This window comes from Trichosurus vulpecula, chromosome 1 (assembly GCF_011100635.1).
Source record: "Trichosurus vulpecula isolate mTriVul1 chromosome 1, mTriVul1.pri, whole genome shotgun sequence".
Classification (NCBI taxonomy): domain Eukaryota; kingdom Metazoa; phylum Chordata; class Mammalia; order Diprotodontia; family Phalangeridae; genus Trichosurus; species Trichosurus vulpecula.
The window spans coordinates 358375563-358391674 of record NC_050573.1 but is presented as its reverse complement, the minus strand read 5'-3'; the positions used below and the strand labels follow the sequence as shown (position 1 = coordinate 358391674).

Genomic DNA, 16112 nt, shown 5'->3' with positions numbered 1-16112 from the left:
AAATCAGGAAGACCTAGGCCTGAAGGTACTTAAGTATTTTTGTTACTGCTCACTCACGTCTGACTCTTCTGGACAAAGATATTGCAGTGGCTTGCCATTTGCTTCTCCAGCTCATTTTACAGATGAGGAAACTGAGGCAAACAGGGTTAAGTGACTTGCCCAGGGTCACACAGCTGGTAAGTGTCTGAGGCCAGATTTGAACTCAGGTTTTCCTGACTCCAGCCCCAGTGCTCTATCCACTGAGCCACCTAGTTGCCTATACTACTTGTATAAACTTGGGCAAGTCTCTCTGAGACTTAATTTCTTCATCTGTAAAATGCAGGTCAACTGGACGGCCTCTGGGTCCCTTCCAATCCATGATTTTCTAAACGTGAAACAAGTGATTAAGATTGTCAAAGGAGAATATACCATAGACAGGCACATAATGACTTGAATAAATAAGTCTACAACCTCTTGTCTTGTGTAAGTTGAGTACAAAGTTACAGTAATGACATTAATAAGTAAAATAATTATATATAAAATAAGCAAAATATAAATAACTGGAATTAAGTAGTATCTTAAAGTTTGCAAAGGTACAGTACATACAGTACAATCATTTTAAGTCCTGCAATAACTCAGACAGGTGGGTCCTACAGGTATTATCCTCATTTTACCGATGCAGAGACTGAGAATGGCTTGACTTTTCCATGGTAAATAGCTAGTAAGTGTCAGAAAGTGGGGACCGGAACCCAGCTCTTCCCAAGTCCAAGCCCACCATTTATCCACCACCCCATGCTGCCTCTATAGTCAAGAATGTCTCCACATATAATAGCAGCAAAGGAAAGTTCTGTTTTTGTATCCTCTGAAAGCAGACAAGATCAGAACGTCAGCATTAGGATGCCAAATGTTTTGCCATACGTGTCTTTTAAAGGATTTCTGGATGTTTCCGTGGGACATTCCTTCTGGACTACAGCATAACGTCTGATACAGTAGACTTTCTTCTCTTCAGGCTTAATGATGCTGGAGATCACTTTCGACAAGCTTATCATGGGGGATGGTATCATAAGCACCCGTCACGTCGGCCTGTGTATGTGAGAAGAAAGACTGGTTACAGATCTTCAAAGGTGACTACTGCTCCAAAGGCAAAGACCTGAGTATCTCTGCAAGACAATGCATATGTTTTCTTCTCAAGTTTTTGTAAATGTATTCAGTGGAACTGTTTCCTTTGTAGTATCATGTATTTATTTTATGCATTTAAAAACATTATTCTGCAAAGGGGTCCATAGGTTTCTCCACACTGTCAAAAGCTCCAGGACACCCCCAAAGGGTGAAGAAGCCCTGTTTTGTAAGAGTGGTCTGGAGTGGGGGTGGGGCAGGAAGACTAAAATCAACCTTGAAAATTAAGCCTGTTTCAAGATTTTACCATGATCAGTTACAGGAGTCAGTGTGGTCTGATGGAAAGGGTTCTGAACTTGAAGCCACGAGACTCTGGGTCTGAGTCTTGTCCCTGGTTTGCCACTTCTTACTTGTGGCTCTAAGTCAATCATAACCGCTCAGAGCCTATTGCCCATCTGTATGATTTTCTTTAAGATTTATAAATGTACTTAACATATTAATTCTTTGGGGTCATACAGCCAAGAGGGAAATATTTAAATGTTCAATATGATCAATAACAATTATTTATTAAGTATTCTATTATTTGCCAGGCAAATAAGGAAAGGGACTAGATTATTATTTCATTGGTATAGGGACTCCTGGGGAAGGAATACCCTCTGCCAGTGCAGGTCAGCATCTCCCCTGCGCTTACCGTCTGAGAGAACTACCTAGAGTAAGGAAAGGTTAAGTGATTTGTCCAGGCAGGGCTACACCAGGTCAGTATTATCACAGAGGTAGATCTGAACCCAGGTCTTCCCAGGTCCCAGGCTATTCTCTACTCCACTGTGCCAAAATGCTCTCAAATTAACACAAGCAAAAACTCTTCATAGGACTAAATTTAGCCAACTCTCAATTATCTGTCTCTATTTCAAATTTATATTTCATGTTTTATTTATAATATTTATATTTATATATAACATAAATAACATATAATTATATACTTTATAAATATTTATATGTAATAATATAATTTATAATATTTATATTTAACATAATACAAACTTCCATATAATTATATACTTTATAATGTTTATATATAATTTATAATATCTATATTGTTATATTTGAAGGGGAAAGTCCAACAAGAGTGGCAGATCTCCACTACTGTATGAAGCTGGGATAACCAATACAAAATAATTCCTGCCCTCACAGAGTTTACATTTTAATAGAAGGATAAGTGCATACCAGAGGAGCAGGGACTAGGTGAAGAAGCTTCAGTCTAGAGCAATAACAGGAATTATGAGTGGAGGCATAGTCCAAGTTAAGTTGATATTGCCCTTTTCAGAAGCAATGGGAGTCTCATATACTCCCAACGTAGGAGCAAGAAGGGACCAAGGAGGAGAGGGTAAAGTGCCACGCTGGCTAGGTCGCAGCATCTTGGTGGATGGAAGGAGAGGAGGTAAACTGTGAACTGGGTTGGCTAGATATAGTTCATCATAAGGTAAATTTATAATTAAGATGGACTTCCTACCAAAGAGCTGCCTACTTGCATTGCAGCTCTGTTTTTGAAGTGGGGGGTGGTGGTTATTACTCCCACATAGCATGAGGCTAAGAGAGGAACAGGACCATCCCTATTATGTACAGAATTTCACAAGTGTACAATTCCAAAAGGATGCTCATTCCTCCCTCCCCCTAAAAGGGATGCTTTTCTGGAAACAGAGCATGTCCTTCAAACACATGCCGAATTAAATTCAGAAAACTTTTCAACCGATCGAGAAAATGTGTTTCCTCTTTTTTCTTCCTTCCCTTTGCTTTGGCATGGTCTTCTACTCATTCCCTTTCCTCTGGGAACCAGTCTATTCTCAAATCCTGACATTATTCCTCAAAAACGTTTCCCACGTTCACCCCTTTTCTATCTCTACTGCCATCCATCCTTCAAATCCTACCCATCTCACCCTGAAATCTGGAAGCTGGTCCATTGTAGCCCCTGAAGAACTATGGTCAATATTCAAAGCCACTACCAGTCATCTTTCTAGCCTTATGCTTTGTGGGCTTAAAATGGCTTCACATTTCATTATGTATCAGATTAGAGAAATCATCATCCATTTCCCAGTCCTCCCTGGGCATCTGGAACCACCCTGATTCTTTCACTTAGATCCCTGACCCCTCTCTACCACCTATAATCAAACCACTCAATCCCTTTTGGACTGACTATGCTGTTACTGCATGGTCATTTACTACCCAAGCTATGTCTTATTGCTAAAATGCTTCTCGCAATGCCAGTCTATCATCAGGTCTCCCACCACTAATGCAGTTCCTCAAATCCCATTTTCATTGCGAATACTTCTCAGATTAAGGGGGAGCATTAGTAGAATATTCCCTCCTTACTCTTCACAAACACAAAAATTTCATCAACAGTCACTTGTTCCATTACCAACGTCATTATCTTTCACTTGTATAAAACGTAGCAGCTGATCTTAACTACGTGGACACGGATGCATGCATATGCAGCTTCCCAGCACTTCGTGTACCTTTGAGCTTATTAAAGCCTAAAATCGCAATGAGGCTTTTGAGACACACTGTACATATTCAAATATTTCTAAGTTCTCACATATGTGTCATGTGGTCCATCTTAGGGTGGAAGTTTCCTGAAGTCAGGGTCCATTTAATTCTTTGGATGGGGTAGTTAGAAGGCATTATAGGGGCAGCTACAGTGGCAACACAGTGGATACAGCACCAGCTCTGGAGTCAGAAGGACCCAAGTTCAAATCTAACCCCAGACATGTGACATTTACTAGCTCTGTGGCCTTGGGCAAGTTATATAACCCTAACTGCCTCACCAAAAAAAAAAAAAAAGCATTATAACTCCTATAGGAAATCTTTCCTGATATTAACAGGGTCTAGTGTCCTACACCTCAAAGATTTACTTGGCATTTATTCTGCACATACTTTTATGCCTATGTGTTGTCTTCCCCAGTAGAACTGAAGGTGGGGAATATTTCAATTCGGTCTTCATATCCCCTGCGCTCTCAGCATAATGACCCTTAGGAAGACTGACCTTCACAAAGTAAAAGTTGGACACTTTGTCTTTGGACTGCCGCACTCTGAGCACAAACTGCCGCCATTCTTTATAAATGCCATCAATCCCAAACAACGAAGACCCCAAGACATCAGGGTGTAAGGTCCGCTCGTAATTCAGAACACTGAACAGGTTTTTAAGCTGGCCATTAAAGCACCTTATCTAAAGGGGGAAAAAAAAAGGAGAATGGGTTAAAAATATTCAAAATGGCCCCATGACCCTCTTCCCAATGTCTCAGCACACAGCCCAGGGGTGAGGGGTTGGGGCGGGAGGGGGGTGGAGGAAGAGGAACAGGAAAGTTCTATCCAACTTTTAAGGAAAAATTAATAGCTATCGTACAAAAATTATTCTTAAAAATGGAGAAAGCACTTTGCCAAACTCCTTCTACAAGAGAAATATATGGTTCTAATATCCAAACCAGGAAAAAATAAAGCAAAGAGAACTATGCATCACTATCATTAATGAATATCAATTTTAAAATTTAAATAAAATCCTGAAAAAATTACTCTCCTCTAAATCAGTCTTTATGACCATGATAGATTTACACCAGGAATTCAACATTAGGAAAATAATCAATATAGCTAATCAAATCAAAAACAAAACCACCCCAAAACTATATCAATAGATTCAGAAAAGCCTTTGACAAAGTACAACATTAATTTATGCCATAAACAAAACAACCCTACAAAGTATAAGCATAGAGAAATCTACCTAAAACCAAAAATAAGCATAATAAACATGACAATAACAGCATTTATATAGAGCTTTAAGGTATACATAGTGCTTTTATAAATATTACTTAATTTTATCCTCACAACAATGCAATAGAGATTAGTAGAAGCTTTTTCCAAATAAATACAGGAATAAAGCAAAGATACCCCTTCTCCCCAATATTATTTGATATAATTCTAGAAATTCTAACAATACCAATAAGAGAATTAAATTAAAAGCATAAAGATGGGCAAAGAGGAGACAAAACAATATTTATTTGATAATAACATGATGATTTACTTAGAAAATCCTGAGGAATCAGCAAGGAACTGTCTTGAGAAAATAATCAGGTTCAGCAAAGTTGTAAGCTACAAAATAAACCCACAAAAAATCAACTGCATTTCTATAAAACAACAAAATCCAAGAGGCAATAATAAAAACAGAAGTCCAAGTTAAATAATGACAAAATGCATACAATACCTGAGAATGAATCTACCAAAGAAAACCTAATTCTTATATAGACCCAATTACAAAACACTCCATTAAGAAATAAAGAACTTAAATAGTTGGAGGAATATTCAGTGCTCATGGCAGGGCCATGCCAATATAATAAACATGACAACATTCTTAAAGTTATTTGTAGATTTAATTCTATACCAATCAAACTACCAAAGGAAAAATTTACAAAGAGAGAGAACTGCTGGTAAAACTAGAAAGCACTTGGGCAGAAACTTAGACCAATAAAGTTAAACCATATTCTACAAAAACTTAAAAATGAGTATGTCACTTAGATATTAAAGCTCTTACCATAAAAATTAAAAGATAAGGCTGCCACATACCTTTCACATTTATAGAGATGAATTCTTAACCAAATAAAAGATAGAACCAATTACAAAAGATAAAATAGATCATTTTGATTACATGAAATTGGAGTTGTTGCACAAACAAAAATTAACAAATTTAAGTAGTTCAAAAAAAATTCAGAAAATTCAGTAATTCCAAAAAAAACTTTATATAAAATATTGCTAATAGGGGTTTGACATTCAACATACGTACATAAATAGAAATATGTAATATTAAAAAGTCATTTCCCACACTAAAATGGTCAAAAGATATGAACAATTCTCAAAAGAATTGCAAACTATTAATAAATATATGAAAGAATGCTCTAAATAAGAGAAATATAAGTCAAAATGACCAGGCCCAGGAAATTGGCAAAAATGACAAAAGACAGGAATGTTGGAAGGGCCATAGAAGAATGGGCACATTAATGCGATGTTCAGAGAGCTATGAATTAGTAAAATCATTGTGGGAAGTGATATGTAATTATGGAAACAAAAGAATGAAAATGTCCACACACTTCCATCCAGTGCTAGGCATGTACCCCAAGAACATCAAATACAAAAAGCAATACATACCAAAATATTTATAGCAGCACTTTTCATAGTAGCAGAGAACTGGAAACAAAGTGATCTCAAAAATCTTTTGAGAAATGATTAAACAACTATGGCCCATAAATGAAACGGAATGTGCTATGTCTTAAACAAACATGGCGAGTGCAGAGCAGCACAGAAAGACTTACACGAATCCACTCAAAATGAAGTTAAGCAGAGCCAGGAATGATGGCTGTTGTTATTCTTCATTTTTCGGTTGTGTCTACTCTTCATGACCCCATTTGGGATTAAAGATACTGCAGTGGTTTGCCATTTCCTCCTCCGGCTCATTTTATAGATGAGGAACCAAGGCAAACAAGGTTAAGTGACCTGACCAGGGTCTCACAGCTAATAAATATCTGAGGTCACATTTGAACTCAGGAAAGTGAGGCTTCCTGATTTCTAAGCCCAGTGCTCTGTTGACTTGAGCCACCTAGCTGCCTCACACAATGATTACAATAATGTAAAAGAAATGGCAACCACCACAAATAATCATAACCAAATGATACGCGATTATTAAGAACAAGGCTTGGCCCCAAAGAAGGGCTATGAGAAGACACCTTCCCTTCTTTGCAGAGGATGGAGTTCATGGTTATGGAGTATTGCGTATATTCTCATTTTTTTTCCTGATGTGTTAATTGGCCTTAATTATTAAATTTTTCCTCCCTGTCCCACCAGTCCCTTTAAAAAATATGTTTATCATAAGGAATGACTTTCTGGGGGCTGAGAGGGATACAGAAGGAAAGCTAAGCAATGTAAAAACAAAGTACACATACGTTTTTTGAAAAAAATAAAATATGTGCAGGGTCAACATACATATATGGGTATGAAATATAATTACCTTCTTAGCTTTGGTTCCCTTATTAGAAACTTTGGCTCCAATGATGCTATCTACATTCACAATTGGCCGAAGCCCATTGGGTTTGGGGACGAACCGGAGTCTAGATGCCAGGCAGATAAATCTCGCATCTGAAATTTGCTTAATCTCCTCTTCTGACAATGCTCTAAGATGCACTTTATTAAAGTGTTTTCTAAAACACAAATAACTATTAAGAAGAGTAATAATGATGAAGATAACAGTTAATAATAAAATAATGGCAGCATTTATACGGCACCTATTATGTGCTAAGTAATTCACAAATATTATCTCATTTGAGCCTCACCTGACAACTCTAGGAATTTGGGTGCTATTATTATCTCATTTACGGATGAGCAAACTGGTAAACGGAGGTTAAATGACTTGCCCAAGATCACCCCATTAGTTATACTAACTGAATTGTAATCGTAACCCTTTGCATTCCATTAACAGCCCACGGAATAATAAATATTATTTATTCCATTAGCAGCCTACCAAGTAAGAAACATTAAGCTGCTAGACAAATAAACAGATTGACAACACTTCAATTAAAAGTAAATCAAATCGTCTCTAAAACAGCTGGCATTCACACAGCACTTTAAGGTTTGTAAAGTGCTTCACACGTCATTTCATTCGAGCCTCACAATAAACCTGGAAGATAGGTGCCATTAGTATTTTATCCCCATTCTGCAGATGCAATGACTTGCCCAGTGTCACAGAGCTAATAAGTCGCTGGGGCAAGGTTCGAATTCAGGTCATCTTCACTCTCAAGCCCTAAATCCCAAGTCTCTCCCTCAGGCCAGACTGAATCTATGCTCAGACATCACAGCAACGCAGCTGGGTACAGAGCTCATCAGCCCAAGTTTATGGATTCTCTGTTTCAGAGAGGCTGGGATGTGAGGCTCAGGAATGCACAGCAACATTGGACAGCAGCAGAAACAATGTATTCAGTGTAGCCGAGAAGATGGGACAACACTGAACTGACAGAGAAATGCCCACAGTGTCATTTTTCATAACCACAGAAATGACACGTGGCTTCTATCTATGACACATTCCTTGAAGGTGATTTTTCCCCTCTGTGGCCGTGATGAGCCTGAGTACTCAACTATCCACAATTCCACAGCTTATAACCAACTGCACGCTTCTTTAGGATGGTCGGCAGAAGCACAACTGCGGCCCAAGGACAAATTCTCTCCTTACAAGACTATCTGGCCCTGCTGGGCAGTGAACTTGACTTCATTAGTATCTGGTTTTAAACAACTGTGCTAATAACAACTTTGGAAGACTTAATTGTGACCAATCGTGATTTCCAGAGGATCAAGGATGAAACATCATACTGACCTCCTGACAAAGACGTGACAGACTCAAATTACAGATTAAGGCATGTATTTGGTGGACACCGACAATGTGTCTATTGGTTTTGTTTGCCTACGCTATTTGTTTTAAGGGTTTTTTTACTCCTTTTTCAGTGCGGGTTTAGGAGGAAGGTAAAAGGAAGAGAATTTTGTTAATTAAAAAAATTAAATTAAAAAAGCCTTTGCTATCTACTACTGGCAGAATTCATACGGAAGATGTAGTTATTCTTTTAGAACTGCACCTTGGGCACCAAAGCCATGACTATAGGCTTGGAGGAAGCTCTGTCTAACCTTTTATCAACATGGATCATGGTTAAGAAAATGTAAGGAACCCTAATTTTTGTAATTGGCCAAGGTGCCTGGGCACCATGGTAGAAGGCGTACTGGCTACTTGTGACCCAAACCAGATCGGAGTCCTCCAGGCAACCAGGATCAATTGACAAGAGACAAAAGTTTACTCCCAAGCCGTTTAGAGAAGAGTAAGAAATAATAATTTTAATTAGATGATGCAGTTCCCTCCCACCTCCTGTAATGCAACACAGCAGTGATTCTCATACTTCTCAGAAAGCTCCAAAAGGAGCAAAGTCCCTGAAGAACACCTACTTTATTCATTTGCACTTTCCCCTCTGAAAGAAACTCTCCCTCAAGTTAACAGAATTAAGGCACACTTTTGGCTGATACATTAACATAACAATGTGGTTTCTGGTTTTTACTAAATAAAGTGAGAAAATTACTAAGCTCACCAGAAACAAAAATTCTAGACTTTGTCCAATTATAAATATTGATATTTCTTCACGAGGGAGCTCTCATGGGCCACTGATCATCTGTGGCCCATACCCAGAGAAGCACTGATACCGAGTAGTAAGTGTAAAAAGCTCAAAAATAGCTAAACCAAAGCAAGTCCTTCTTTTTAGCCTTCTGTGCAATTATATGCATCCCTTAACAAGGAGTAATGCCCAATCAAAGTTGGAAATTGATTTGATTAATCGTTGGAATCATGACAATCCAAATGTTCAAGAAAATATTCAACACTCAGTTTGGAAAATTAGCCAGCTCTGTAGAAGATCCAACCTCCAACCTAAGAGATTGTTCTGTGTTCTGTACTGAAATTTTACTGTATTGAGCGCTTCTTGAAATAAGTGGGCCATTGGGTGGAACTTGAATATCCTGCCCCTTTAAAGGAGAGTATTACTCTAAAGGTAGTATCTATGGACGGATCTACACTACCAAGGAGACCCTTCAATACAATTCGACATTTATTAATGTTCACCTATATGTACAAACATAAAGAATGTCACAGTCCCTGTCCTATGTTCTATTGGAGGAGAGAGGGAGAGAATGATATAGAGGAATACAGTTAAATATAATGCTAGACAAAGTATTTAATCTATCTTCAAACTAGCTTTTTACTCTTTTTGTGAACGAGTGCCTCTCTCTCTTTTCTGCCAATCTGTTGAAATTCGACTTTCCTCTTCAATCTCTGCCTTTTGTTAACCGAGCTGTTATAGAATATAACTGGGTTCTGGCTTGCTATTCTACTTAGTAGGGTCGGCACCCTGTTCTACCCCACGTAAATCCTTAGGTATACACCAAATATGATTCATCCACCAAATCTCTGGCACTATTCCTGCTCTGAAGACTAGAGAGATGCCTTTTATTCTAGTGGAACATATAAGTATTTTTAAAGCAGACAGGACAAAACTGGTAAGAGTTATGCTCCCTGGACCCGAGAGAACATTCAAAATTTGAAACTGCTTCACACAACCTGGGAAAAGTACAGGACCAGCACCTCACAGCTGACACCTGAATACTACAGAATCAAACCCACTTGCTTCTGGTATCTGCATCATCTCCCTCTATGGTTTAGGTTGTGCTTTAGAGAGAAATACCTGATGCCAATATTTTGCAGCTTGCTCCAAACACACTTCCGGTAGAAGAAGAGCCTATTTTTCTGGAACATGGTCTCGGTGACATAAAAAAAGGACCTAAGCAATTCAACCACGTAGGTGTCCATCAACCAGTATACAAATTTGGCCAAGATCTCTTCACGCAAATGGTGTTCTGAGGCTGGAACAAAGTGATTCCCTGAAATGAGTCAAAATGTCAGAAAACTGAATTATGTCCACAGAGTCCATGAGCTTCAATACTGAAGAGCAACCTTCTTCCGTGCCACCTCACCTCCCCCACCCTCACGCACATCAGAGGCACTGAACGGAATTTAGAGGGACCCCTGGATCTTCCAGCAGAATATTAGTTCCCCAAGGGCAGGGACTGTTTGACGTCTATCTTTTCATCCCCAGCGCCAAGCATCTTTATCATCATCCTGACACTTAACATTTACATAGCACTAAAGGGTTTACGATAAAAACAGCTTAAATATAGGATTCCCACTTTGATCCTCAAACAACTCTGTGAGCCAAGTGCTATTCTTAGTCCCACATTACAGATGAGGAAACTGAGATAGAAGAGAAGTTAAGTGACTTCTCCAGAGTCACTGAACTAGGTAAGTATCTGAGGGGTGGATTTGAACTCAGATATTCCCGACTCTAGTCTAGACCCAGCTCTCTATCTATCTACCACCTAGCTGCATTACTAATCAGCAGCTATTAAACAAGCCTTAGTACCTTTGACCAGGGCAAGCCAAGTGCAGTCCTTCACTCGCATCTTCCACATCAGCTCCCGAAGAGAAAACTTGTCATGTTTTCCCAGGGTAAGGAACTTCCTTACATTCTTAAAGAAGCGGCACTTGTTGTGAGTTGATCCCCAGAGTTCAGCAGGCACCACACGGTGAAGACACTCCCTCAGAAACATATACACCCGCCAAGGACTGCTGTGCCAGCTGAGAAGCTGTAGGACATCACCACCACCCTTGCCTGGGAACACACTCTTCCCAACTGCACGTGACCCTGGCTGTGTTTTTTTAGAAATCCTACTGGAAAGGGCTGATTCTTTATCAGGCATCTGGTCTATAAATGAGCAACTAGGCTTCTCCGTGTTGTTACTTCCACAGCTCAAGGGTGCTTCAGACATCAGTTGGTCTTGGTCTTGGATTTGACTCTGCATTTCCTCAGCTTCGGTTAAAGAGCTGGAAGCAATGGACTGTGGCTTTTTCAGTGGGTTGGAAGGATCTGCTTTGGCTGCTGAAAACCTCAGGGGACAGTTCTTTTTTAGAAGCATGAAATAAGGACACTTTCGGTGATTCTTTATCAATTCCTTAAACAGGTGCCGCATCTGCCAATAACGTTTGGGGAGACGTCTCTTTTTCCAGGGGGTCCTTTGCGGCTGTGGGTCACCTTTCTGCTCAAAGAGATGACTGGTTAAGAAAATGGTTTCAACCAGCCTTTGACCCCCAGATAGTGAATCATGTAAATGGTTGAGCAGAAATGATGTAGGCAAACATTCTCTGAAGTTGCGGGCAGAATATAAGAAACGTTTCCTGTTAATGTATACAATGGAGCCGGAGGCACTTCTCAGTCTCTTTGGTGGTTCATTCCCAGGGCACAGTGGATGTGAGAAATGACATCAGTTTGTTCTGTCCCTCCTTCCAAACCTTCTTCTGAAGATCTGGCTTCTGTTTCACCTTCAGGAGTAGATTTGATCATCGAAGAATCATGGCATGCTAAATCCCCATCGTTATGTTCCAAAAGGGAGAGGCCACCCTTGGGCTCAATGAACATTCCTCCCCACCACCATCTTCTCCAATGGCACATTTCTCACTGGAGAAATGCTCTGAAGAGTAGATTTCCACTGATCTTTGAGTTATGTTCTCAGAACTGTCTGAATTAGACTCATTCTCATGAAGTTCAAAACCCTGTTCCAAGACCAGCTCTTTTCCGTTTTCGTGAAGACACTCCTCTTTCTTTGGCCGCTTTGCTGAAATCTCACTTTCTTCCTCATCCTCCCTTTGCCTTTTTGATAACAGAGCCATCATGGAATGTACCGAATGGGTTTTGGCTTGTTCTTCTATTTGGTCAACATTAGATCCCTGCTCAGTCCCACAGGAAACTTCAGATCTGTCTTGAAGGGATTCTTCCACCAGATCCTCTGCACTATTCTGGTTCTGACCTACAACTTTTAAGGTCTTGTCTTTGGATCTAAGCATCTCTTTCCTCAGATCCAGTTTGACTGAGGATTTTCTGTGGAAGGAAATCTTCTTTCTGACATTGTCAAGTGAGGCATTTGTTTTCTGCCTTGGGTATTTTCTCCGCATGAACCCAGATGGAGAGACAGAATCTTTTAAACAGAGTTCATAGATAGGTAGCCCAGAGATCTGGTAACAGCAGCTTGGGGGTACCATCATGAAAAGGGAACAGTGCTCTAACATATACATCATCACATCATCTCCTATCCTGCTTAGAAGCATCTCCCACAAAGCACTGACGCTAATTGTTTCTGTTATTGTGTTCGGGTGATAGTTATAGACGTTTCTTGTAAACATAACTGGTAATGACATTCTGTTTTCCTCTAACAGAGTGTATCCAAAGGCCAGAATATTCTTTTTTTTCTTTTCACAAATCCTCTGGACAATTCTAGCAACTACCTCCTTCTGGGAAGACAGCTAAGGAAAGAAAAAATTCAAAATTATCGATGGCAGTTTTCTTTAACTTTCTAAATAATATTCACAAAATGAAATTCATCTCAAAGTTACTCAAAGGAGACAGCCAATTCAAAAATACGTTCAACAACATTTTAAAGTTTCTCCTATATGTAGGGCACAAGGCTTGAATAAGCTGGAACCCTGTGCCTTTGGAGGGTTAGATTAAAGAAAATATAAGTCAATCAACAACCATTTTAAAGGCACCAACCATGTGCCAATGCTGGGGATAGAAAGAAAGGTAAAATACAAAGTCTGCTTTCAAGGGTCTCACATTCTAATGGAGTGACATAATCCTTTCCCTTACATTCTATACGGAGCAAGATAACCTTTACATTTAAGCATATAGAATAGAAAGGAATTAAACAATAGGCAGTTTGGGAGGGAGTTCACTAATTAGCAGCTGGGATGATCCAGAAAGACTTCCTGGACAAAGTGCTATTTGAGGCACATCTAGAAGGAAATAAGGGATGGTATGAGGAAGGCATGAATTCCAGGCACGGGAGATAATGGCCAATGCACAAACTCAGAGAAGCAAAATGTGTGAACAACAGAGAAAAGGTTAGTTAAACTTCCCCATAAAGTGGGGGAAGTGGAGTAATGCATAATGAGGCTGGGGCCAGGATGTGAAAGACCTTAAAAGCTCAACAAAAGAGTTTACATATTGTCTAATGGGCAGTGGAAATACTAGAGAGCCCCCAGAGTTATGAGTAGGGGAATACCAAGGAAAGATCTGAGCTTATGGAAAAATCACTTTGATGGCTGTGTGGAAGAGGATGCAAGTGGGGAGAAACATGAGACAGGGAGATAAATTAGAAGGCTACTACAATGGTCCAGGGAAAAGGTGACGGCTTTGTAAATAGAGATGGAAGGATGCTGTAAAGGTAGAAATGGTGGGATCTAGCAACTCATTAGATATGTGGTGTGGTGCTGAGGTTATAAACCTGACACACTGGAAGAATAGTAGTACCCTCAACAGGAGTAGGAGTGGGTTTTGGGGAAAGAATAATGGGTTCTGTTTTGGATGTGGGCTTGAGATGTCTCTGGGATGTCCAGTTGGAAACGTCCAATAGGCAAAGAGTGATAGAACTCAGCAGAAAAGCTGGGACTTGAATATTTAGTTTTGGGTGATGATGGAGTCACCAAACGAGAGAATGTGGCTCCAAGAAGCATGCCCAGTGGCCACACCCTGGTAAAATCATCGAGGCAGATGGGCTAAATCAAGTGGAAGATAACTGACAGGGCTCTGGAATACACTCACACAAGGAAAGTGCCCAGCATGAAGAACCAGCAAAGTATCTTAAGAAGGAATGGTCCATAGAGGAAGAGGAAAACCAGGAGAGAGGGTTTTTTTCACAAAATTGGGGAGAGAAGGGTGGTTAACAGTGTCCAATGCCACAGAGGCCAAAAAAGATGCGTCAGAAAAAGCCCCAGATTTGACCATTACTGATAACTTTGCAGAAAGCAATTTCAATCAGTGATGGGGTCCAAGGCCATACTGCAGAGGACTGAGAAGAGAATGCAAGAAGACGATAGAGGATTTTTCCAAGAGTCTAGCTGAGAAAGGGAAAGGAGGTACAAGGCAAGTAACTGTTTGAGGAGGTGATAAGGTTTAGAGAGTTCTTTAAGAATTGGGGAGCCTTGGGAACTTTTGAAAGCAACAGGGAAGGAATCAACAGAGAGAGAGATTGATGATTAAGGAATGGGGGAGGGGAGAGGTGCAATCTGCTGGAAAAGAGCCCAGGCAATAGGATCTAAGCGTAGGTAGAAAGGCTGGCCTTGGCAGGAAGGGCCCGTCACAGAGAGAGGTGGGTGTTGTCGAAGAGGTGACTTGCCCAGGTGCCGAGGTGGGGGAGGTATGTGGAGTTTAAGAACAGCCCCGGAGAGGCTTAGGTGGGAAGTGGGATGGGAAGTCACTTAGGGAGGAATAAAAGGTAGAGACAGAGAAACTCAAATTGTTAATGACTTGCCCCAGACTTCGGGCGGAAGGAGCAAGTGCCCCCGGCACAATCGGGGTGTATAATCCAATCCCCAGCTCTGGAGGGCCCAGCCACCGAGGAGGCCCGGAGCTTCGGTCCGATACACCCACCCCCGGGGCTCTTCTGGGTGTGAGCAAAGCAAGGCAATGATGCATTACCTGCTGGAAGGTGAGAGGCCGGGGGAGGGGCCGGGCATCCCAGGGCACACACACCACACACCGGGACACAAAAACGTGGAAGACCTCGGGGTCCCCGCTGCGCAGCAGCTGCACGGCTACCTGCTCGTCCGGGCTATTCTCGGGGCCCGGCGCGGACTGAGCCTCGTTCTCGAGGCGCTGCACGAACTCGGTCAGTCCCAGGACGTCCCGGTAGCGGGCCCGCAGCACGCTGCGCACCGGGCGGAAGGCCGCCGAGGCCAGCAAGGAGCGCGGGACCGGGGAGCTAGAGGCCATGGAACGCGAGGGCCCGGGAGGGCGGGCGCTAGTGCGGCTGCTGCTGCTGCTCCTCTCCCGCTCCTGGTCTTGCTCCTGCTCCTGGAGCTCCTCTTCTCCTGTTGTTGCTGCTGCTCCTCTCCTGCTGCTGCTGCTCATCTCCCGCTGCTGCTGCTGCTGCTGCTGCTCACCTGCTGCTGCTGCTGCTCACCTGCTGCTGCTGCTGCTCCTCTCCTCCTGCTCCTGCTGCTCCTCTCCTCCTCCTCCTGCTGCTGCTGCTCCTCCTGCTGCAGCACCTGCCACTGCTGCAGCTGCAACACCGAGAGCTGAGGGAACCCGAGGCAGAGGCAGAAGGGGCAGCTGGGAGGAGCGAGGGGGCGGGGGAAGAGGGGAAGCCCTGGGAGTAGAAGCTAGGCTAGTAGCTAGCAGCGGGGGCCCGGGGCGGGGAGGAGAGGGAGGCGGAAGAGGAAAAGGGGAGGGGGCTAGCTCTTAGGCCTGTTGGGTTCTTAAAGGGACAACAGCTCCTGGAAAGACTAGAGAGTGTTAGGTAGGATTCGGCAGCCAAATTGTTAATTTTAATTTGCACTTTCTGGGAGGAGT

General features: G+C 41.6%; 1 protein-coding gene across 1 annotated transcript in view; it reads right to left on the bottom strand.

Moving 5' to 3' along the window:
* The window catches only part of LOC118838406 (telomerase reverse transcriptase-like), a 27100-nt gene extending 11567 nt beyond the window's left edge, over positions 1-15533 (bottom strand). Inside the window, 10 exon segments of the mRNA XM_036745702.1 lie at positions 898-933; positions 936-1010; positions 1012-1062; positions 4133-4315; positions 7139-7328; positions 10398-10593; positions 11133-12026; positions 12029-12181; positions 12184-13066; positions 15240-15533. Of these exon segments, the coding sequence (XP_036601597.1) occupies positions 898-933; positions 936-1010; positions 1012-1062; positions 4133-4315; positions 7139-7328; positions 10398-10593; positions 11133-12026; positions 12029-12181; positions 12184-13066; positions 15240-15533 (2955 nt within the window).
* Between the last annotated feature and the right edge of the window lie 579 nt (positions 15534-16112).